General features: G+C 41.9%; 2 protein-coding genes across 3 annotated transcripts in view; one reads left to right on the top strand and one right to left on the bottom strand.

Moving 5' to 3' along the window:
* Positions 1 to 22,874, top strand: part of WDR37 (WD repeat domain 37) — a 62,086-nt gene extending 39,212 nt beyond the window's left edge. For both annotated transcript variants that reach the window (XM_068405418.1, XM_068405417.1), the window contains 3 exons: positions 17,507 to 17,641; positions 18,323 to 18,437; positions 19,834 to 22,874. In XM_068405418.1, coding sequence (XP_068261519.1) covers positions 17,507 to 17,641; positions 18,323 to 18,437; positions 19,834 to 19,965 — 382 coding nt within the window. In that variant the 3' untranslated portion in view covers positions 19,966 to 22,874. The remainder of the gene's footprint in view (positions 1 to 17,506; positions 17,642 to 18,322; positions 18,438 to 19,833) is intronic.
* LOC137665956 (uncharacterized) lies at positions 10,795 to 11,793 on the bottom strand. Its single transcript, XM_068405484.1, has one exon. The coding sequence runs from the start codon at positions 11,780 to 11,782 to the stop codon at positions 10,799 to 10,801; it is 984 nt and encodes a 327-aa protein (XP_068261585.1). The 5' UTR covers positions 11,783 to 11,793; the 3' UTR covers positions 10,795 to 10,798.
* Positions 22,875 to 24,084: the final 1,210 nt, after the last annotated feature.

Genomic DNA, 24,084 nt, shown 5'->3' with positions numbered 1-24,084 from the left:
GCCATAGCTGGCGCAATGGTTTTAGTGCCCATGCCACATAAAGCTGACATAACGTAGGTGAATTTTTCATGCCCTGCGGTAGAACTACCCATTCATACCTTTGAGCTGGTTCCGCTTTGTTGATAACAGGAACAGAAAAGGCAAACCTCATGGTGTCCTGAGGATGTAAAGATATGGTGAAAAAACAGTCCTTCAAGTCTACAATCAATATATGCCATCCTGCTGGTAACATGTTAGGTGACGGAATACCTGGTTGCAATGCTCCCATTGCTTGCATTTGCTCATTAATTTTCCGTAAATCATGTAATAATCTCCACTTTCCACTTTTCTTAGGGATGACAAAAATGGGTGTATTCCAAGGACTAACTGAGGGTTTGATATGTCCTGCTTTTAACTGTTCCTCTACCAGTCCCTTAGTAATCTGCAGTCACTCTTCAGTCATAGGCCACCTCAAAGCAGTTGTAACATTAGGTTGGTCAATTTAAATACTGTGTCTCCCTGTTGGATATACACACTCTTTACACCCAAACATTAATGCATACAAAGCAACAAGGCATTGTTGCATAAATCAGCAACAAGTTAATTAATGCAACTTAGGCCCTATAACCAATTACACATGACTAAAATTACTTCCCACATTCACATCCACAGTACTCCTCCACCATTTAACATCTCAACCAAAACCTTACACATGTAAAACATTCACTAACAGGCAAAAAAAGTACTAAACCTGTATATTTGGTATTGCTATAGCGTCTGATTTTACTCCATATTGTGTAGCTGCAGCTTTTGTTTGTTAAAGAATTTTCCAATCACGTGATTCCCATGCCGGGAATTGAACCCGGGCCGCCGGGGTGAAAACCGAGACACCTAGCGGTTAGACCACTTTCGCAACGGCGCTTGGCGATGTTGATTGACAGGGTGAAGGCGGGAGGGGCGGGTACTCCGGCGGCGCAGAGGGGATGAGCCCGCCCGCCTCTCCGCCGGCCAGCCGCGCAGCGTCCGGAGGGGCTGACCACCCCTCCCCCTCCTGTTTCCGCTCCCTTTGCCATGCGGTCCCAGGAGCGCCACGTGGTTCTTTGTTCGCAGCCTCCTCCTCTAAATTCTTACCGCGCCATTTCTCCCGGGAGCTCGCCGCTTCTACCGCCGTACGGACCTCAGCCACAGATGGCTTTATGTTTGCCGACATGCCCTTAACCGCAGGTAACCCGAAGAAACGAGCCAGAACCCCAGGTTTTTCTGTTTTAGCGGGGGGGTTGGGCTCCGGCGGCGCCGGCCGCATCTCAGCAGCCGCGCGGGCGACCTCTCCTTCTGCCCTCATATTTTTTAAGGTCTCTATCACGTTTTGCCAGAGTTCACGCACCTCCTTAATTTCTTCTTCCTCGGGGTCCCTCTCAACAGTCTTTTCCCACATAATGTCTCCCACTTCTTTCCATTCCTCCACAGAAAATACAAGCGCTGTGTCTTTAAAATGTCCCCAGCGCTGGCCCAACTTTATCAGCTTAATTAGCTGTTTCTCCACTGTCTTGCTCCTTCTCTTAGAGAAGATATATGCAATCAGCATGACTGCAGCCTCTATTTCCATGGCTGCCCTTTTTCCAGTGTCTGCTCTGCCCTTTCTTGAACCTGAACAGCACCTGAACTCTGGGAGCTGGGTGGCCAACCCTTCCAGTGTCTGTTCTGCCCTATTTGACCCGAACATCACCACTCCCAGCCGTCTTTTTCCCAACACCTCCTTTTCGCTGCTTACCGCAGTCTCGGAGAGAGCACGCCGAAGGGAACCATCCTCTGCTACCAGTTGTAGTACGGGGAAAACCGGGGGAGGCGCGCTCGCGGGTGCTGGGGAACGGTCTGGAGTAAACTTCACGATCTCAATGTGAGTATGGAAGCTTCTCGTTTATTAACAAAGAAAGCAGTAGTTATATAGACTATGCATATGTTAATCGCGCGCCCCGATCGCACTTGTGATTGGTCCATAGGTTTACATATTCAGAGCCGTGACCGCCCCCTCCCCTCCCGGACGTAGTTTTGCTTCCCGCGAAGCAGGCACCACGAGGTTCTTTGTTCTGCTCCGTGCAAGGGGAGTGCAAGGTCGCTAGCTCTGGGCTTAACCCTTGCTCAAAGCCTGGGTTGCTCAGACTGCTCGGTGACTGACACAGGATCGTGCCCCTTCTCACTCAACCAAACCTCTACACACAACCTCTCTGGGCAGCCTGTTCCAGTGTTCGGTCACCCTCACTGTAAAGAAGTTTTTCCTCATATTTATGTGGATCCTCCTGTGTTCCAGCTTGCACCCGTTGCCCCTTGTCCTGTTAATGGATGTCACTGAGAAGAGCCTGGCTCCATCCTCATGACACTTGCCCTTTACATATTTATAAACATTAATGAGGTCACCCCTCAGTCTCCTCTTCTCTAAGCTAAAGAGACCCAGCTCCCTCAGCCTCTCCTCATAAGGGAGATGTTCCACCCCCTTAATCATCTTTGTGGCTCTGCGCTGGACTCTCTCTAGCAGTTCCCTGTCCTTCTTGAACTGAGGGGCCCAGAACTGGACACAATATTCCAGATGCGGCCTCACCAGGGCGGAGTAGAGGGGGAGGAGAACCTCTCTCGACCTGCTGACCACACCCCTTCTAATACAGCCCAGGATGCCATTGGCCTTCTTGGCCACAAGGGCACACTGCTGGCTCATGGTCATCCTGCTGTCCACAGGGACCCCCGTTCCATTTCCCCTATGCTGCTTTCCACCAGGTCTGCCCCCAACTTGTACTGGTACATGGGGTTGTTCTTGCCCAGATGCAGGACTCTACACTTGCCCTTGTTATATTTCATTAAATTTCTCCCTGCCCAACTCTCCAGCCTGTCCAGGTCTCTCTGAATGGCTGCGCAGCCTTCTGGTGTGTCAGCCACTCTTCCCAGTTTTGTGTCATCAGCGAACTTGCTGACAGTGCACTCTATTCCCTCATCCAAGTCATTAATGAATATGTTGAATAGTACTGGTCCCAGTACCAACCCTTGAGTGACTCCACTAGACACAGGCCTCCAACTGGACTCTGTCCCATTGACCACCACTCTCTGGCTTCTTTCCTTCAACCAGTTCTCAATCCACCTCACTACCCGATCATCCAGACCACACTTCCTCAGTTTAGCTGTGAGGATGCTGTGGGAGACTGTGTCAAACGCTTTACTGAAATCAAGATAGACCTGATCTATCTTGATATCTGTAACTGTTAGTTGCATGTCAGTATTTGAATAGTTTGGCAAGTAAAGAAAATTACAGCACTGTCATGGTGTTGCTGAAGTGATGAAAAAGTCACCTGTCTTTGCTCTCTTGCACACCTTGAATACCTCATTTTCTAATCTAACCTTCCTCTGACCCAACTTTTTACACAAAAAATGTTATTTACAATTGTGAAATTGTTAAGGCAACTTTTAAGTTGTTAATTCTTGTCCTAATGAGGACCAAGAAAAACAAATGCTATGACGTTTTCCCCTTTCTGGGAAGCATTCTTTTGTTTTGGTTATATACCTATATATAGCTGTGTACATAAACTTCAAGAATATGTATTTATCCCATTTTTCTTTATAGATCTGGGCATACCATTTCCTGTAAGCTTTATTGCAGTGGCAATGAATAAAAAGCTAACAGTTGAAGCTGTTACTGGCCATTAAGCTTCACAAGTGGGTTGTCTTATGGCCCTCTTTGTACCAGTTTTGACAAATAACTTGTTTGCCATTTGATAGAATCTTAAGTTGGTTGATGGTGATAAGGTTGTAGGGAGTTTATTATTCTTTGGATGTTTCTGATGTGTGTTTTGTTTTATTCTTTTTCAGTAGATTCATGCATCTCTTATTTTCACCTGCCAAGAATAACTTCAAAGAAAATAGAAAAAAATAATTTATTAGGCTGTTGCTGCCACGTGCATGTAAATGTACCGTGACTGGATTTGTAAGCCACAATAACTAGTATTCAACTCACAATGTTTCAGGGAAAAGCTGTCATCAAACTAGGAGGGAAGGCATTAAAATGTGATGTTATGGAATTGAGATATTAGTGAGATTCTATAGCTACTCCAGCTTTTTAAAGTGATGACAGTTAGACTTTCTCTGTTTTGAACTGGTTTTTTTGCCATCTTTATTTTAAGAGAATAATCAAAACTCCCTGAAGTTTAATTCCTGCTTCTTGTAAAGGAATGTACAGAGATATTATAGTGGAAATCAATTGCAAGGAGGCTTCGCTATAGGAAATACTCGTTGGAGTTCTAAGTAACTAATCTTACTAAGTTCTCTACTGTATAACCAATACTGTGCACTTTGAAATGGAGAGAGGTATGCTGCAACCACTCCTTTGCAATTCTGGGAAGTGAGTCATTCTGTAACTGTTAGTTGCATGTCAGTATTTGAATAGTTTGGCAAGTAAAGAAAATTACAGCACTGTCATGGAGTTGCTGAAGTGATGAAAAAGCAATTTGAAAGATAATATTCTTTGGTAGTTGGGTTTCCTTTATGTTTTTGAACCTTTTCTGTTGTCATTGGCTAACTTCCTCATGGAAAAATTGCTTCCTAATTAATGAAGAAATATAAAAAAGTTGAATAAACTACTCTTTAAGCTATAAGAGTAAGTGCTTAAAATTAAAAGCCGTGTAGCTAAAAGAAAAATCTTTTAAGTGTTCTGTTTTGGGGAACGGGGTGTGTGACGTGGAAAGTTTGGCTGTACTCAGTGTTAGCCATTAGAGTTTTGTCAGTCACTTTAAAGATGATGTAGGTAATCTGTATCCAGTTGCTATGAGTGCATTAAGCTTCATTACAGTAGATTGAGAGAATCTTAATTACATTCTTGAATGCATACACTAATAAGTGCTATGATTTTTTTTCAAATGACCCACAAAAGAGCATAGCCGAAGGCCTTTTCTTTGTAGCCTGTTGAGTAGAGGATAATGCTTTATAGTGTATTGTCGTTCAAAAGCTTACATAACATATGCAGCAATACTACAGGGACAAATGGACATTTTTTATCCCATCATAAATGTAATTGAATTGTTTCGAAAGATATCTGCACCTTAACTAATTTACTAACTTGCCATTGACTAGTTCTCATAAAAGCTAGTGATTGGTTTCAATCCTGTATCATTTTATTATTTTAAGAAAGAGAGAAAAGGAGATACTGGCAATTTTCTCTAAATGTCATGAAACGCGTATCTCTGGAATGGACATTGTTGATTTAAACGTTAAAAAAAAAAAAAAAAAAGACTTTTCAGTGCTGTCGGGTTCCGGATTTAAGGTCCGCCTCTAAAGCAAATCTAGAAATAAAATGCAGACAGTTGCCCCCCGTCCGCCCCCCCCGAGAGAGAGAGAGGGAGAGAGACCCGCCTAATTAGTCAAAAAAGGAGCAAATCTAGAAATAAAATGCAGACAATCCCCGTCCCCTGCTCCCCGAGAGAGAGAGAGAGAGAGAGAGACCCGCCTAATTAGTAATTCCAGTGCAGCCCACGTGCGGCGTGCCTGGTTCAATGCAGACAGCCCGCATGCAGGGCCCACCAAAAATATAAATAATTCCAGTGCAGCCCACGTGCGGCGTGCCTGGTTCAATGCGAACACCCGGTATGCTTAACCTGCCGGCAGGTAAAGCACCCCCAAACAATCCTGACCCGAAATATTAAAGATTCGTGATCCCTGAGTTCAGACAAAGCACAACCGAGGCACGGTATCAACACACTTGGCTCTGATTTTATTAGGTCCAACACTGAGGCAACTCAATATTCAAGGAAAAGAAAGAGAGAGAGATAAAGGAAAGAAAGAAACAGAGAAAACAGTTGAAAGAGAAAGAAAAAGAAAATATTCACCACCCTGAGATCCAGCGATGTTCTCCTTCCTACTTGGAAGATGGCGGTGAGGGTCCCACGTGTTGAAGTGATCCAGCCTCTTTTATAGAGTTTTTCGGCAGAGTCATGTGACTGGGAGCCGTCAGTCAACAGTTCGCACCAATCACAGGTCCGAAGGCGGGACATGTCCGGTTCCTGCGCCGTAGGATTGGTCCCTTGCCAGGCTGTCACCGGAGACACGCATCCGGAGGCGGGTGGAGGGCGGGCGCCTAGCTTATTGCGCCATCCCACGTTGCCAGGCTCAGGCATTCCAGGCAGCCGCCATAAGATGTCGCCCGAGCACGTGGTTTACGATTTCTGAGACAATGCTCAAAAGGAAGGGCCAGATTCCCACACCACCCCGTGGCTCAGAAATCATCAACATATAGTCAGTAGTTCGATTCCAGGGGGTGTAGAAAAGTTCGATTCCAGGGGGTGTAGAAAAGTTAGGACAGAAAAAGATAACAGGTTAAAAGAAGGAAAAGGGAAGAGACAAGGAAAGGTAGAAAGGTAAGGATAGAAAAAGATAATAGGTTTTGAAGAAAGACAAGGGAAGAGTAAAGCATACAAGGAAATAAAGATAAGTCCAATGACTTGTGATTGGTATCATTCTAATAAACAGAATGAGTCACCTCTTCTTCTTTACAGAAGTCTAACAACAACAATATCATCAACAATGATAAATAGCTTTTGATAAAGTTATAGTGCAACTATAACATGTAAACAAAATGAGAAAAAGTTATACAGTGTAAACACATTTCCATTATCATCAATTTTCAGGAAACAATTACAGTCATTTAACTTTGGCACAAACTCCTTCTTCTGTTAGCAGGTAATCGAGAACCAGCCAATCTTGATTGGCTCTCGAGCACCGCTGATTGGTTCATTGGTGTTTCAGGTTGCGGGTCCATAATACTCAATAATTCGTTGGGGATCATATAATTTGATTCCCAGTTCTTAGCTGCCAATTTTTAGAAGTATGAAGCATATCATCCCAATATACCATACCCCAGCCCAATTTTTTGGTAGTATTTTGAATGCATGGTGCCCGCAAAACCAATAATGACCTTTCAGGGTTCGCATCCCATTTGCAAAGGACTTGGCCATGATCTGGCAGGGCGGCAGTCCCTTGACTCAGATGGTTCCCAGGTCAAAGGGGTTCCCTGTCACACCACAGTTAATGCAATTAATTTAATTCCATCCCCATTTGCATTACCATGCTCCTGCTCAGTGTTTCCAAACACAATTTGTACCTAATATTTCCCCAAAGTGAGTGTAATCAGTGGGGGACCAGAAAATCTTCTCCCACCAGGGACTGATTGTAGCACCCTCCCTTTTGGGTGTAACTAATACAATAGTGACCAGGAGCAGGGTGTTGCATAGGCCAAGATGAGGGTGATTCTTTTCACAATTCACTCATGAGCAAGAGAAATGGAGATCCACAATCAACTTTCAGACCAAATGGTCCGCCACACACCCAACAATTAATAAGCTTAAAAGCTTGAGTAACCAATTTTCCCAACAACAAGAACTCATTTTCCCCATGTTAAACCTGAGAACAAGGAAGCAAGGTTCTCGCCGGGTAGGCTTTGAACAGTATAGGTGAGACAACATACAACTGCCCAAAACAATTTGTCAATAGTGACAAAGGCACATTGCAAAAATTATTAAGGCTATACAATTTAAAACTATACATTCAATCAAAACTTCCATTAAATGTTGCTTTCTTCTTCTGCTTCTCTGAACTTCTATCTTCCGACCTGCAAAGGAACAGAAAAAGAAACTTCTCGGTCCTATTAGTGGAAGGACCGGATGAGGTTTTAGTTAAAATGATGGAACAATCCATCGTGTATTAATTTTATGCTCCTTTCCCAGGGCATCTTTTGCTTTCCATGCATATTCATTGAACGGAGCAACAAGTACCAGTGGAACTTCTCCCACGGTAGGGAGTTTTACCAGTACTGGTTGTCCTGGATGATAAGCTGAATTTTTGGGGTGATCTGGACCCTTGGGGGCAGGTATAATTGTCGGGGGCTCCGGATAAAAAGCTGTAATTTTCGGGCTGCCAAATTTTCCCCACCGGTTGTTCACCAAAGTGAGAGCATCCCATAACCGGTTTGCCCATCCTGGGTCATGCGGTTTTAGGAATCGCTTTAGTAAGCCATTGGTCCTTTCCACTATCCCATTTGCTTGGGGGTAGTAGGGAGTGTGGAAAGTCCATTTGATTCCCTCTTCAGTTGCCCAATCCTGAACCATCTTTGCTGAAAAATGTGAGCCATTATCCGATTGAATCGATTGAGGTTTTGGGAAAGAACTAAACCATCCTTTTAAGGCTTGGATGGTGTTTGCCCCGGTGGCTCGGGCAAACGCTTCTGCCTGTGCCAGTCCTGATATCACTTCCACTCCCACTAACACATATTGCTTTCCTTCTGATTTGCGAAAAGGTCCAATATAATCTACTTGCCAGGTTTCCCACAGTCCTTTTCCGCTTTTAATGTGTAGGGGAGGGCTGTCTAGGGGATGTCTGTCGAGTCGGTGATGGCATAAGCTGCACCCGGAAATACATGTTCGACAGTTCTCCCTTGTGACAGGCCAGCCTCGAGCCTGTGCTTCGCAGTAAAGGTCTTTGGCTCCTGTGTGTCCTCGTTTGACATGTAGCCACTCCAATAGTCTCTCCCAATTTTCTGTTACTGATTCATTTTGTAAGGGAGCCAGACGAGACAATTCGTCCACTTTATTGTTCAATTGGCTAGTTAGATCGTCACTGCTTTGGTGAGAGGCCACCCAGGCTATGGCAAAATTCCCTTGTGTGGCAATTCTTAAAATGTCCTGCCACTTTTCCTTTTGCCATACCGGTATCCGGTTGACTTCCCACCCATTTTTCTCCTAGAAAGGAAGCCACTCGGTGCATCCCTTGAAGACAGCAAAGGAATCAGTATAGATATAGACAGGAGAGGAAGATTGAGCCTCATGTTGGAAAACACTCCAAACCGCAACTAATTCACCCACTTGTGCACTACCTTCACCTTCTGTTATGATTTTCTCATCAGTCTGGGCTTGTAAGGCAGCGGCCCGATATTTCCACACTTTTCCCTCACGTTTGGCTGAGGCATCAGTAAACCAGGCATTCAGTAATTGTTTGGAAAAAGGAGGCGCTACTTGTATGACAGGAGGTGGGAGGTTATTCTCACGACTTGGAGAGAATTCCTCCTGTATAGCTAATTTTTTAGGTGTGCCTTCTGTTACATTAAAGATACCACAATAATTTTCAATTTGTGCATACCATTTCCGCACAGATGCTCGTTGTGCCACCCCGTCAGGGGGTGGGGTCCCTGCTAAAATTGGTTTTATTACCTTAAAGGGGCCTCTGAGAATGATTGGTTGCTGGCGAATGGTGCGCTCGGCCTCTCGTAGCGCTAAGCTTACCACAAATAATCCCTTTTCCCATACTGTATAACGTTTCTCTGCGTCTTTAAAACTACGAGAATAAAAGCCAACAGGTCTCGGGGGTCCCTCTGGTCCCTTTTGCCAGAAGTGAAGTGATAGTCCAGATTCAGCAAACCCCCATTCAATTTGGATGGGATCGGTAGGATGAATTGGACCTAAGGCTTGGTGACTAGAAGCCTCAAATATCAGTAGTTGTAAAGCTTCCTCGTGGACAGGGGTCCACTCCCAAGAGACACCTTTCCGTAACAAATTATGCAACGGCCTAGCTATTATGGAAAAATCAGGGATATGTTTTCGCCAAAATACCAAAGTTCCTAGTGCTTGCTGCAGTTCTCGTTTTGAGGTAGGTAATTTTACCTGGTCTAAGGCTAGCAGAGTATCATCTGGAATGCACATAGTTCCTCCTTTCCACCAGATTCCCAGAAATTTAACTTCATTTGCAGGCAATTGAACCTTTTCAGGTGGGACTTGCAATCCCAACCTTTCCAGGTGTGTGATAATTGCTGATTGCATCCTGCCCACAGATTCAATTTGGTCTCCCCCTATTAGCACATCATCAATGTATTGATAAGTTTTGACATTCTCTTCCAGAGGGATTTGTTCCAACTCCCTGGCCAGGGCATGGTGTGCCAGAGTTGGGGAGTGTTTAAACCCTTGAGGTAACCTTGTAAATGTATATTGCTGTCCTTCCCAAGTGAAGGCAAAGCGAGCCTGATCCTCTGGTTGGAGAGGAACCATGAAAAACATATCTTTAACATCAATAGTTGCCAAAATAGGGTGGGCTTGCTCCTGAATGGTACTAATGAGTTCAGCAATGTTAGGCACAGCAGCAGTTAGGGGTCCTGTATTGGCATTCAATCGACGATAATCAATCGTCAGTCGCCATTTCCCATTTGGTTTTCGCACTGGCCATACCGGAGAGTTGTAAGGCGAGTGCGTGGGAACTATAATTCCTTGTTCCCGCAATTCTGTCAAAACAAGGGCTATGCCCTCTCTGGCTCCCAGGGGTAGAGAATATGGTTTCACATTAGTCACTGCAGATGGGGGAAGGGGAGGGGCTGGAATCAGGAGTCTCAAATTTAGTTTGGCAACTCCAAATATCCAGTTACCTCCCTTATTGTCTGTCCACTTACGGCCCTTTAAGACATCCATTCCCAATAGATTTGAAGGGAATTCTCCCATTACCATTTCTACAGTAATCGGTGTGTCTTCCCCAGGGAGTCTGAGAGAGGTTCGCACTAACGTCTGTGCCTTAACATTCCCGAACGCATCTGACACCATCAGGGATTTTTTTGAAGGTTTTAGTCCACATCGATGGGCATCATCCTCCTGTATAGCAGAGATTTGAGCACCAGTGTCCACTACAAAAGGAATAGGTATTTGTTTAGGTCCCACCACACAATATGAAATCAAATCACCTCGAGGGGTGAGGGTGAGCTGTCTAATGTGCATCCACCCTTCGCCCATCCGCTCATGAGAGACGGGCGAAGGAACTAGTTTTCCTCCCTTCTGGGGGAAGATTTAAAAACTACCTCCTGCTCCACCCAAGGTGGGGCAGAGGGAATTTCGCACCTTCCCCCAGGGACACTAGCTGGTGGTTTTTCTGGTGGTTTAATCACCCATCCCTCATCAGTGGTAATTACTTTCGTGCCTCTCTCTGACCACCCTAGTACCATTTTCTCCAACTGTTCTGTATTAAGCCCATTCATACACTTCAGGGGTATTCCCTTATGTTTTCCTATCAACCACAATGCTTTCCTGTGAGATATAGTATCTTTCTTTGAATTCACCGGGTTCGGGGGAGAGGGCCTCGTTGGAGGAAACTTCGCCTCCGCACGCCTCACAGTTTTAGATTCCGATTTCACAGGACCATATTTTCGCCCATAGTTAATCAATTCTTGAGCTACTTCCCCCCAAGTCCACACCTTCTGTTCTGGGGTACGGCGATCCGGGGTTAAAACTCCAGTTAAAGCAGCTGTCACCCGTGCACTCTGAGGGGTATTTCTGATAGTACCTTGCAACTGAATTCCTAAGGGTTTCAATGAATCAGGCAAACCTCTAACCAGGGGAGTCATCCTCTCAGGATCTACCGGTATCATCATTGGGGATTCCTGCCTAAGCTTCAATTCCCGATCATACATCATTTGCAAACAAGCCGCCTTGTGCACATTCTCCACAAGCTGATCCACCGAGCCTGTAAGCGCAAGAGGATCTCCCCTCTCCAAGGGATTCAAACCTCCAGCCCAATAAGCTGCTCGCTGAGTGAGAGACCAAGGGGCTCTATTATCACCAGTAGTCAAAAACACTCCAGGTCCCCAATATCCCTCAGCTTCTCTTTCACTCAACAGAATCTGATCACCACCAGTCAACGACACTCTCCACACATACTCTGTCTCAGACTCCTTTGGACTGCGTGAAAAATCCCTTTTCAACTTAGCCAATTCAGCTGCTGTGTACGGCACCTCCTTAGTAACCATCTTAGGATTATGGTCCTCACTATCCTCATAAGCGTATTCGACCTTAACCAGCGGTCGAAGGGGTTGCGTAGGACCCTGTGGTAAATCACATCGTGTCCTCGCTTCCTCTGGTTCCCCCTTACGGTACAAACCATCCCCTTTGTGATCCTCACCAGGGGACGGGGCTGCATCAGCTGCCTGTGCACGACTCCGTCGCCCTCTGCAGTGACAAGCACGTAAGTTCTCCACAAAAGCCTCCTGCAAACACCTTACGTTCTCCCGCTCATTCTCTACTTCATCCTGCAGAGTTTTAACCCTTTCCTCCAATTCACAGTTTCTCTCCTCTAAAGTTACCAACCGATCTTGCAACAACCGCACCAAAAGCTCTTTTGTCTGCGGCGTCTGTGCCGAGTCCTCCAACTCCTGCTCTTGCGTTACATCAAATGCACTCAGAATTGCACCCATTCTCTCTAAGTTATTGATACCTTCCGAAAACTCAAGGATCCTGCCGACTACGCCAATTTATAAATGTCGGGTTCCGGATTTAAGGTCCGCCTCTAAAGCAAATCTAGAAATAAAATGCAGACAGTCGCCCCCCGTCCGCCCCCCCCGAGAGAGAGAGAGGGAGAGAGACCCGCCTAATTAGTCAAAAAAGGAGCAAATCTAGAAATAAAATGCAGACAATCCCCGTCCCCTGCTCCCCGAGAGAGAGAGAGAGAGAGAGAGAGACCCGCCTAATTAGTAATTCCAGTGCAGCCCACGTGCGGCGTGCCTGGTTCAATGCAGACAGCCCGCGCGCAGGGCCCGCCAAAAATATAAATAATTCCAGTGCAGCCCACGTGCGGCGTGCCTGGTTCAATGCGAACACCCGGTATGCTTAACCTGCCGGCAGGTAAAGCACCCCCAAACAATCCTGACCCGAAATATTAAAGATTCGTGATCCCTGAGTTCAGACAAAGCACAACCGAGGCACGGTATCAACACACTTGGCTCTGATTTTATTAGGTCCAACACTGAGGCAACTCAATATTCAAGGAAAAGAAAGAGAGAGAGATAAAGGAAAGAAAGAAACAGAGAAAACAGTTGAAAGAGAAAGAAAAAGAAAATATTCACCACCCTGAGATCCAGCGATGTTCTCCTTCCTACTTGGAAGATGGCGGTGAGGGTCCCACGTGTTGAAGTGATCCAGCCTCTTTTATAGAGTTTTTCGGCAGAGTCATGTGACTGGGAGCCGTCAGTCAACAGTTCGCACCAATCACAGGTCCGAAGGCGGGACATGTCCGGTTCCTGCGCCGTAGGATTGGTCCCTTGCCAGGCTGTCACCGGAGACACGCATCCGGAGGCGGGTGGAGGGCGGGCGCCTAGCTTATTGCGCCATCCCACGTTGCCAGGCTCAGGCATTCCAGGCAGCTGCCATAAGATGTCGCCCGAGCACGTGGTTTACGATTTCTGAGACAATGCTCAAAAGGAAGGGCCAGATTCCCACAAGTGCTAACAGTCATCTCTGAATTCTCCCTCTCCTCCTTCTGTGTTAATTCTTTCATGGTTTGTTCTTACCATTTTTCCAGTTGGATGAAAAAACTCTGCTGATATTTAGAGATAAATCCACAAACAGACTTTGGGAATTGTATGTGTAGCTCTTGCTGGAATCAAGTGCCTCTGGCACTTCTGAAACCTGAATGCACAATCAGACGTGGAGGTATTGGTGTGCTCCGTACCTGGGACTCCCGTGGCCAGAGCAGACGCCCTTTAACATGAACAAACTGTTGTCTGTATCTGGAGGTTTTAAACCCAGGTCCTGGCTTCCCTACAGGCTGCAGACTGCTCAGTGTGGGGATACATTTTGTTCCCCTAAAAGAAAGGAAATCCTTGTGTAGGAAATGCTGTCCCAAATACAGCTTCCTTTAGGTTTTGTTATTGAATTTTACTACTTAAAATGAGAGAGGCATATTTGAGCATTCAAATTTTGCTGTTTAACTACAATTTGGTGTACATAGAATAAATTTGTCTGAAAGCCGTGGTTTAGTCCATTTTCTCCAGAACTTCGTCCCATACACAAGTTAATGCTCCTGAGCAGATGCGTTTCCACAGGCACGAAAACATGTCGTCCCCAAGCGTTCAATGGTAAGTCCCAGTATAGGTCGCAAATCAAAATGGAAAGAGGAGTGTTAACTTTTTTTTTTTTTAATGCATTGCCAGTAAGGGTTCTGCATCAGCATTTCATGGTCCAACATTTTCCACATCTTTTTTTTTTTTTTTTTTGTCTTTTCCTCCCCTATGTGTGAAATTTCAGCAGATTGTTATGCAAAACAGTTTTGTGTCTCAGTGTGACTGGGGAGACAGCTGTTCGGCCTAATGAGGAGTGCTAGCACTACAGTATTTCTGTTGATTGAGACCCACGGAGGGAGCAGGATGTTCGAGGCCAGGCAGCGGTGTGTGGTGAGGAAATGCCATGCTGTCAGCTGGAAGTATACGCTCGGCTGCTCCCTACGACAAGATAAATGAGTTTTGCTGGGGTTTGGCGGAGGCTGAAGCTTTTGTGGAGAATAGTTGTAGCGCACTAAACTCCCTGTGGGACCCACAGTTTGAAGTGTCATAAGACTGTTTCCTCTTTGCCAGTTTTTTTTTTTAATCTCCTACAATACCTGTCATCTTTTTGAGTTATTAAAAAACTAATGTCTTCTAGCATTCCATTAACATGGGGGCTGATGATCTTTGTTGACACTTATTATTAATTTAGCCAAGGGGATGTTATCCACAGTTTTTGCTAGGTTAGAACAAAGTGGGGACTAGTATCAACAGAAAGTAAAAATAGCCCCATGAAAATGCAGAAAGAAGTCTTTTAATTTTGTGATGTGCGTGGGGTTAGGGAGGCAAGACTTTTGAAAGATTATTTGTATTTTAGCTGGTCTGCCAACTTCTTTCTTCCCACACAAACTTTGCTTCCCTTTTTTCTCACCTTCCCTGTTTAGTTGGGCTGAAATCCTGTTTTAGTTTATAAGTAGGAAGTGGCCTTTCTTCTTGTTGCTATTTTGTCTTAATTAGTAAAACCAAGAAACAAGATGAGCTGTATCTGTTTTAGCTTAAGAGATGCCCTAGTCTGGAGTAGCAGAGCAGACAAAACATGATCTGTAGTGCATGAGAAACCCTGTGAGCCCAGCACTTGCTCATGTTTTCTTAAGTCAGTAGTGTTGTACATGATCTTGAATTTAAATGTATGTGTGTTTTTTAAATATTAACTCAATATGTTCCACTTTAAAAAAAAAACAAAACAACACCAAAAAACCCACCTGTCACTGAAAATGGCCTGGAAGCCTTCCCTTTGCCTTTCTGTCACTTGCCCAGTTGCCAGAGAGAGCTACAGCAGAACTTCATTGCATTTTTCTTTTACAATCTTTTTCTTAGTGTACCCAGTAATATTTGACTGAGTAGTTAAACTGAAAACAGTGCAGAAAAGGATTTTGTTTTCTTTTGAGAGTCTTTTTGTTTTTACAGGAGCAGTAAGGGTCGAGCTAACCAAGAGCTGGCATTCTATCTGCATGGCAATAGTATTGAATGTTTTGATTTGAAATGAAATCATCTTTAAGAATGATAGAACTTTATGTGGTCAAAGAAACTTAACTATGTTTGACAGTGATAAGTGATAAAAGAGAACCAATGTGAGATCAAAGAAGTGGAAAGCTGTTTAAAGTTGTGGGGAAAAAAGCATCCAAATTGGAGGGTTATTTTAAGACAGTTTCACAACATATTCCAACTGTAATTGGAATAAAATCTATGATGGGAAAACAGATCAGATTTGTGCGTTGGCAGCAGAATACTAAAACGTTGCATATTCACTCACCTGCAGCTTTTCTGTGACCTGAATTCCTTGTACTGTTGTGCACAAGGAAGTCTCCCAATGTATGTGCAAAGTATGGAGATTTAATAGTGAATTTTAAACTTACTGTTTCAAATGTATTGCAGCAGTATAGAGTTCAGTGAAAGTCTGAAACATTTTACTGAGGTTTTTGCAGCTTGTATAAAGAACTAGTGAGGAGAGAAATGCAGACGTTGGTAAGTTTAATGGAGGTCAGGCAGGTGGAAGACAAGTTCTGTGCTGAGAACATACCAACCCTATTCTGCCACAATTTGACTATGTGAATGAGTTTTCTTCCCAAATGCGAAGGTACCTGATGAAAGAGATTCATCAGTTGGGACCTTCATGTATGTTTTAACTTTTTGACTTTTGGTTCATAAAGTCCAGAAGATTAGGTGAAGACCTCTTGGTTCTTATTGTAATCATCTCCCTGGTACTTAGCTGCGCTCTAATAATGTATTAGGAAACTTCGTATCATGAATAAAGTGGGCCTTCATTCTAATTAAAACTTAATTTGGTGTCAATTTAAATTAAGAGGCTTGCATAAACTGGTCCATTGTGACCTGGCTAGTGCTAATCTCAATCAGCAGCTTGGATAGGACATGAATTCAAATTTCTGCAGAACAACCGAAGTGACAGTAACAAATGACAACTTAAATTAAAATTACTAAATTCTAAGAAATTGATGTGCATGACCCAAGTTACAAGATAGGTCATTAAATCGAATCTGTAGAAACAATTGAGAAGCCTTCCCTAATGATTTTAGCGAGAGACAAAAATCCTTTGTTAGTACATTGTGTGCACAGAAAATAACTGGTTTTGAGTTGGGAATTCATGCAGTACTAAAATGAAAATAGTAGTACAAAAACTTTAATTGGTTATGAAATAATAGGTAAAAGATTAAAAAAAATCAGCTCACCATCACGAGAACTATTCGTTTGAGCTCAGCAGTGTACTGTTCTCTGAAAGTGTAAAATACAAAGACAATAAAGTTCTAAAATAGAATTCTTTATATATATAATCTCTTCTGAAAGTAATATGTTGTACTTCCAATTGCTCGAAATATTCTTGGGAGTCTTTCTCTGGCTGCCCTTGTGCATTTACAGGCATAATGAATAAAATTTTAAGAACTGTCTGGTCATGCTTCTTATTACTACTACTTGCCATTTTTTTTATCTGACTCCCAGACTTTAGCTACTTTTAAAATAGGAATAGAAATCACAATTATAAATTATTGGACTGCTGTAGTCGTTGCTAGTGGAGTTATACTTGAAACTCTGTGTATGTATTACAGCATGTTTAGGTGTGTGTACAAAATAGCTTTAGCTACATCTCAGACAGGTATTTTGGGTCTCCTCAGTGTCTGTGCTGTGAACGACAAATGCCTGAGGTAATTCTACAGAAGTCTTTGGGTGGAAAGTAAAAGAACTTGACTACTAGTCTCAAAACACTTGAGAGGAAGAATTGTACTGTATGCTACTAATTCAGTTTTGGTTGTCTGATAAGCCTACTGGACATTAATACAGAACTTCAAAGATGAATTAAGGTTTCAAGACTGGAGATGTTCAGCTCATATTAGGATCAGTGGAATATGAGAGATGCCTCCAGAGTGACTCTCCACTGCTGGGCTGCTTTTCTTAGCATTTGGGTCAGTCAAGCCCTGTATACCTTAAGTAACACAGCTTCTTGTAAGAATATTTTTTTATTCTAAAATACCCACTTGGAGTTTTAATGTTTCAGGTTACTTTCGTTTAAAAAAAAAAAAAAAAAAAGGGCAAGTTACATGTTTTAAAGGAAGCACAGGACCAGAAAATAAACTTTAAGTCAGATGCTAGTTTAATAAAGAACTTTAGAGCTTGACGTCTTTCTTTTTGCTCCTGATTGTTTAGCACTGTGACATCTGCGGTTTTCACTGTGGGAGACAATGTTGTTTCTGGTAGTGACGACCGTACTGTAAAAGTTTGGGATTTGAAAAACATGAGGTCTCCTATTGCAACGATCCGTACAGATTCTGCAGTCAATAGGTAAGCAGATCTCTGAGTTACTGTTTTTCTTAATTCACATTTTCTTAATTCTTAATTTCTTTCATGTGTGGGAGTGGTTCAAAGCTGCACCAGGGGAGGTTTAGACTGGACATTAGGAAGCATTTCTTTACCAAGAGGGTTGTCAAACACTGGAGCAGGCTTCCTAGAGAGGTGGTCAATGCCCCAAGCCTGTCAGTGTTTAAAAGGCATTTAGACAATGCCCTTAGCAACATGTTTTAATTTGGTCAGCCCTGAATAGGTCAGGCAGTTGGACAAGATGATCATTGTAGGTCCCTTCCAACTGTAATAGTCTGTTCTATTAATTCACTGAATATACATTTAATTTTAGTCACTAAAACTAAAGTTGAGATTTATGAGATTTTGAAAAAGTTCTGAAATGGTTTTAAAAAATGAAGGTGTAGTCAACATTAATTTTCAGTAAATACACCATATTGCTTTTCTGAGATTTTTTTTATATGGGATGCAGATGTTAAGGCTCTTTGAGCATCTAGCACAATAGAAAGCACCTTAATGGTTTAATACTTTGTTCTTTTTTCACTTGTGAATTCTAATCAGGAAAAATTCAGCTGTATCCTTCTTGTGAGCTTAAACTTGTACTGTCAAGGTTTATTTGTCAGGCTTGCTGTTTGTACATAACCTACTTTTGTCTCTCCTATGCAGGATTAACGTATGTGTTGGCCAAAGAATCATTGCCCTTCCACATGACAACCGACAGGTTAGATTATTTGACATGTCAGGAGTGCGATTAGCACGCCTGCCTCGCAGTAATAGACAGGTAAGTGAATATTTATAGCCTTAAAATGTGTCTGCTCTTCTTTCATACAAGGTTAAAACTAGGATTTGGTCTCTCTAGCTTAAAAGCTGAACAAATACTGAAAGACACTTGTCTCTACAAATATGCTGCTGTTACTTATTGAAAATGACCAACATGCAAATAGTATATTTTGAGGTTTTTTTATTGGAATTGGCAATGATGTTTCAACTGGATTTCATCATAATTTTTCTCCTTACTAAAATGGAACTAATGTCTGCCTTCTCTATGAAATGCAAAAAATGTGTAAGAGCATTTCAGATGTGTGTTAATGCCTTGATGTGAATCATGTCAGAAAAGTGACTCACTATGAGGTTTAATGTTTGTTTTTTGTTTTTTGGTTTTTTTTTTTTTTAATTACACGGTGTTTAATATGTTACATAAGAAATAAAAAAAAGTGGGGGTCAGTTTTGTGAGCTCACCTTGAATGATTTGGTGCTAAATATTTTTGTCTTCCTTCCATGCTTATGCACATAAATCATTGATATTTGGTACCATGTACTAAACCATCCTTGCTGCATCCATCAAGTTTTGGGCATTTGTGGTGCTATTTGGCATGGCAAGCATCACTAATGGAGCAGATTAGACTAAATGAAATTAATTGGATTATGCCACTTCAATAGGCTTTTTTGGGGTGGATTCAGCAGCTCTTGACAGAATTTAGGAAGGGGTTTGAAGACTTATTTAGTCACTTTTAGTCTTTTTCTAATTTATTTTTTTTTCGTCTATTGTTTAGTCTTGATTTTTCTGTCTTTTTCTTTTCCCTTAATATTTCCATTCAGGCTGACACTACTGAAATCACGGCAAATTTTTCTTTTTTAACTTAAATATTGATCAGAATCCTCTGTGGGGCATTTTTGTTACTATTGGTCTCAAACAATAGACAAGGCATTGCTTTTCCTCAGTATGGCATTCCTCCTGCTGTAGTATTATCCTTTCTGAATTATGAATGTGATGGACACTTAACTTGCAGGTTTATAACAAAGTAGTTGCCAGCAAGTAATTCCATATTTTAAGATTGCTTTTATAATCAAAAATGCTAAAATCAAGATTCGATTTGTTTTTTGTAAGTAAAATGTAATTAGATAGCAAACATACCTTGGAAAACTCAAAAGTTGTGATGCACCGGTTTGTTTGCTTCTGTCATTATGGATCCGGTGCCGGTATTAAGAGTCTTATCGTTACAAAGATTTTCACCTCACAGGTAAAAGTAACAATGACCTTTCGGATTCTCAAGGACCATTTGTAAAAACGAGTGTGAGCATTAGCAGGTTTGGATTTTGAGTCGCATTAGCTTGTTGTCATAGAAGCTTTCAAAATATACCGTAAGTAATAACTGCTATCTCCTGAACGGTCGCAGGGCCACAGAAGAATGGTATGCTGCTCAGCGTGGAGTGAGGACCACCCGATATGTAACCTCTTCACGTGTGGATTTGATCGTCAGGCTATTGGCTGGAACATCAACATCCCTGCTTTGTTACAAGAGAAATGAAATGCTGGAAGAATCTTTGCATTTTATGTTGCCATGGACTTGTACACTTTTGCAGACTTTTCTGAATACTGGTCTGCTGTCGCTGTAAAAGCTCTTCCTGAAGTGGAGACTTTAGCAAATGTTGTTCTTGTTACCGCATTGTGCACAGTTTGCATGAATTGTACAGAAAATGTGATTTTTTTTTTTTTTTAATTAGTTTGCCTTGTGTATGAACTTTTATATTTTGGCATCCACTGGTCAATATGTTCACTGTTGCATAGAGCACATAAATGTTCATAAGTTATTTAGCATTTAATAGATACACAGTAGGGCATTACATTTGTGACATAAATGTGAAACTTATGTAATTAATGTAGAGAGTGTATAGCAGTCTGTTATGTTTTTCCATGACTCTACATATCTGCCTTGTGTTAAAAAGAACCTGCAGGGCACAAACTTTGAAATGAAGTCTGAATTTCACTAATTGTGTGATTGTAAACATTTTCCAGTTTGCATCTGATTTGGAATACTTTTTTAGTGCTGCAGTATAGTGCAACTTCAACTCTATTTTTATTCCAGCTCCTGGAGAAATAGTAGATTTGAGAAGGAAAATGCAAGTAGTGAGTATAGACTGCCAGGCCCATTTGGAATGCTTTTTGTACTTTTTCTTTTGAAAAGTATTCATTCTGCCCTTCTTATGTAAAGTTATTCTAAAATCTCATGACATTTCATACTAGCAAAAATCCAGAATATTATGATTCTAATCACTGAAATCTAGTCAAGCAAATTTTGAAGCACTTTAGTTTATAGCTATTGTTATAAACCATTTATGAAAGTTTGACTTTACCAGTGAATGTGAGCTGACCTTTGCAAGAAGGATTGCTTCTTTTTGGTGATCTGCCCAGAAAGGAAATAGGGTTTTTTGGGGGTTGTTTTTTTTTTTTTTTGTTAATATACCTACAGTGAGCATGCTTTTAGTTGTGTTCACTTCCCATATTTTTATTTTGAGCCAGCAATACAAAGTAAATGAGTACTACCTCAAAAATGAATGTTGGTCAAGATGCGTTGAATCTCTCTGTAGCCTAGAAAAAAGCACTTTTGTCTCTGGCTGAAGTACTGTCTCTGACATGAGAGGAAAGACAATCATACTAGATGTGATCCTTAAGATAACTAACACTTAAAGCTAATGGAGCAATATGATAAGTAAACATCATCTGTTACCTTTCTGTTCTCAGCTATGGCAAGGGCTGCTGCAGTCCCTATTCTGTTCTGAAAGGGGGTGGTTAACATAGGTCTCCCTTCTTTCTCCTGAATGAACTTACTCTGGTTTTGCTCCTCGCTGTGCTTTGCTGCCTTTGCACTGGCAGTGGTGTGTTATACCACAGCTGGTGATCATGTAAGTAAATGCAGGTGGCAGCTGACATCTTCCAAAGAACAAAAAGGCTGCTTCAGACAGACACTTCTTTTTAGCTAAAGGGAGATACTGCCCCGACTGTCTGACATATCACAGTGTAAGATGAAGGGTGAGGGTAGGCCAAGGGTGCACTCTTTCAATGGGAATCATGGAGTTTATGGTGGGTTGGTGCAAGAAGAGTGTTAGAAACTTCTTATGTCATTATTTATGTGAAGCTGTAGCTGTGCTTGTGTCCTCTACAGCACTGTTTATAATGACATTAAGGCAGATGTGTTAACTGGTTCTCCTGTTAACTAACATATAATGGCATTGGGGTGCAATGGGATGAGATGGTGAATGCATCATTGAGTAACTATAGGGAAACTGGGGTTCTAGAAGTGTTTTTGGAGCGTAACATTGAGGAAGCTCAAGGTATTTAATGGAGAATGTATGTAGTATCTCTATAGTACAGGTCATTGTAGCATCTTGATACCTTGGTTTTTTTCTGGTTGTTCTTTTTTCTTGTAATTTTTTAGATACAAGATATATACAGAATTGTACTGAAGTAATCTTAAAATACCAAAACTAGTGAGGTTGGAGAAAGCAGCTGCAGACTTTTAAGTCTTCTGATAACAAGGGTTAAAGGATGGTGTCAAAGTTTATTTTCACTTTTTTTTTTTTCCCTGGGTTTTTAACTCTTGGGTAAAGCCATTTGATGTTGGTTTGCAGGTTTTATTCTTTGAGAAAAAAAGACTCACTCTTTCTTTAGTTGGTAACAGAGAGAACGTTACACAGGTTATGATGTTTAAAAAAGAGAAAAATGTCTCTCCAGCCAGCAGAAGCACTTTCTCCAGCATGGCCTGGATGTAATATCTTGAGCAATGACTATCCTTTTATCACCTGAGGTGGGGGAGAGCGTCACTGGTTTTGGTCCTGCTAAACTAAATTGTCTGTTTAAGCTTCTCTAATACATATGTAATACAGGACCACTAGACTCTATGCAGTTTAATCATCATTGCTGCAAACTTTTTATATCACCAGAGGGACCATCCTCTGGCACTAGGAGTGGGATGATTACACACTTTCACTTTGGAAAAAAATCAGCCAAACAAGGTGCTAGAGCCACGTTCTTATGAGCAGGCTAATACTTAAATCAGCTAAACACTTAACTATCACTTAGCTTAGTTTTATATACTGTACTGAAGGTTTGGCCGAGGCTGCCATTCCCCTTGAAGCAAATCACATGTGAGCAGTGGTAGTGAATACTATTACATTGACTAAATGTGTGGAAAACATTTCATGGCTTTGAATGTTCTATAGAGTGTTTTTCAGCACTGAAATGTCCAGCATTTCATAAAATGGAGGAGAGTTGCAGTTACAGTTTCAGTATTGTGCAAAATTTCACAGAAAACTCATCACTGGGCAAAATCAAGCTTTTATGTCTTTCTCTCAAGCAGTGCACATCAGTTTTCACAAAGTTTGTGTATACTTTACAATCAGAAAGATCTGGAATTAAACATCTTATTTGTTGCCTAAATCTGTGAAAACCGCCTTTTTGGAAAAAGAATTTATAAGTTATGTGGAACCACTTTTTATTATTCTGCTAATTTGTTTTTAGATGTAAAATGGTTTTCTTCATTATGATTCAAAATGCATTAAAACATTCAGCAATTTTTTCTTTTGCAAGTTGCTGTTCTTGTGTTGCATTAAAGGTACTATTAATTTTAGGATTTCACTTTGTTAGTAGTGAAAGGATCTTCCTATCCACTTTCCACTCTTTTCTACTCAAAAAGTTTGTTTCCAAGGTATTGATGGGCACAGCTCTTCTGGAAGAAGGCCAAGTCTGTCCCTTACAGTAGAACTTCCATAGACCAAATGGTCATGCTGCCAGTAAAGTACATAGACTGAAAAGGTGCTCAGACCTGAATTTATACTGTCTCCTGCAGTTTTGTATGGAAAAAAATTTGTAATTACTTTTTGTTACGTAGATTATGCAAAAGTCTCTGTGTAACTTTTCACAGTGCTCTACGAATTGATATTTTAAATGAAATCTAAACCAGTTTTTATATATTTAGAATACAGCAAAAGTATTGCAAAACTTCTCAGGTGGGGGAACCCCACCATCAGTTTTTCCATAGGTTAAACTAAAGGTTGTTTGCTTGTTGCACCCGTATTATTAAAAACATAAAGCTTTGCAGTGTTGGAATAAATCCCCAAAAGCTTGGTGTTGTAGGAAGCCGTGCCATCAGGTGTGGGATGCCTAGGCAGAGTGCTGCCTAGCCAGCACCTGAGTGCAGAACATTTCTTCATGCATACCGTAGTTTCCTTCAGTGTGCTTTAGGATCCCTTATTGCCACATTTCAAATCCTCAAGAGCTAATGCTCTGGAAAACTATTGCTAATCAGTGTTGCTGGTGATATGGACCAGAAATAAAAGACTGAAGTTACAAGGTGGCACAACTGATCTGAGGGCTGGAGTGAGAATGCCAGATCCTGTTTTTTAATTAATTTTAATTGAGGGATTTAAATCAAGTTAGGGCTTACTGCAACCGATCTAAACTTGTGATGCTTGTAACATCCTTAATTCTTCTAATGACCTAAGTTATATACCCTTTACAGAGGTGTTTCTGTTCATATTTTGGAGGGAGGGGATTTGAAGATGAGTATGTGTTGAAGCCTAAATTATATTTTTTTAAACCTGTGAGTAAACAGCGTGCACAAGTAAGTGATTTCAGTAGGATGTCTGTG

The sequence above is a fragment of the Nyctibius grandis genome, chromosome 7 (genome assembly GCF_013368605.1).
Source record: "Nyctibius grandis isolate bNycGra1 chromosome 7, bNycGra1.pri, whole genome shotgun sequence".
In the NCBI taxonomy this organism is placed as follows: domain Eukaryota; kingdom Metazoa; phylum Chordata; class Aves; order Nyctibiiformes; family Nyctibiidae; genus Nyctibius; species Nyctibius grandis.
This window is presented reverse-complemented; position numbering and strand designations above follow the sequence as displayed.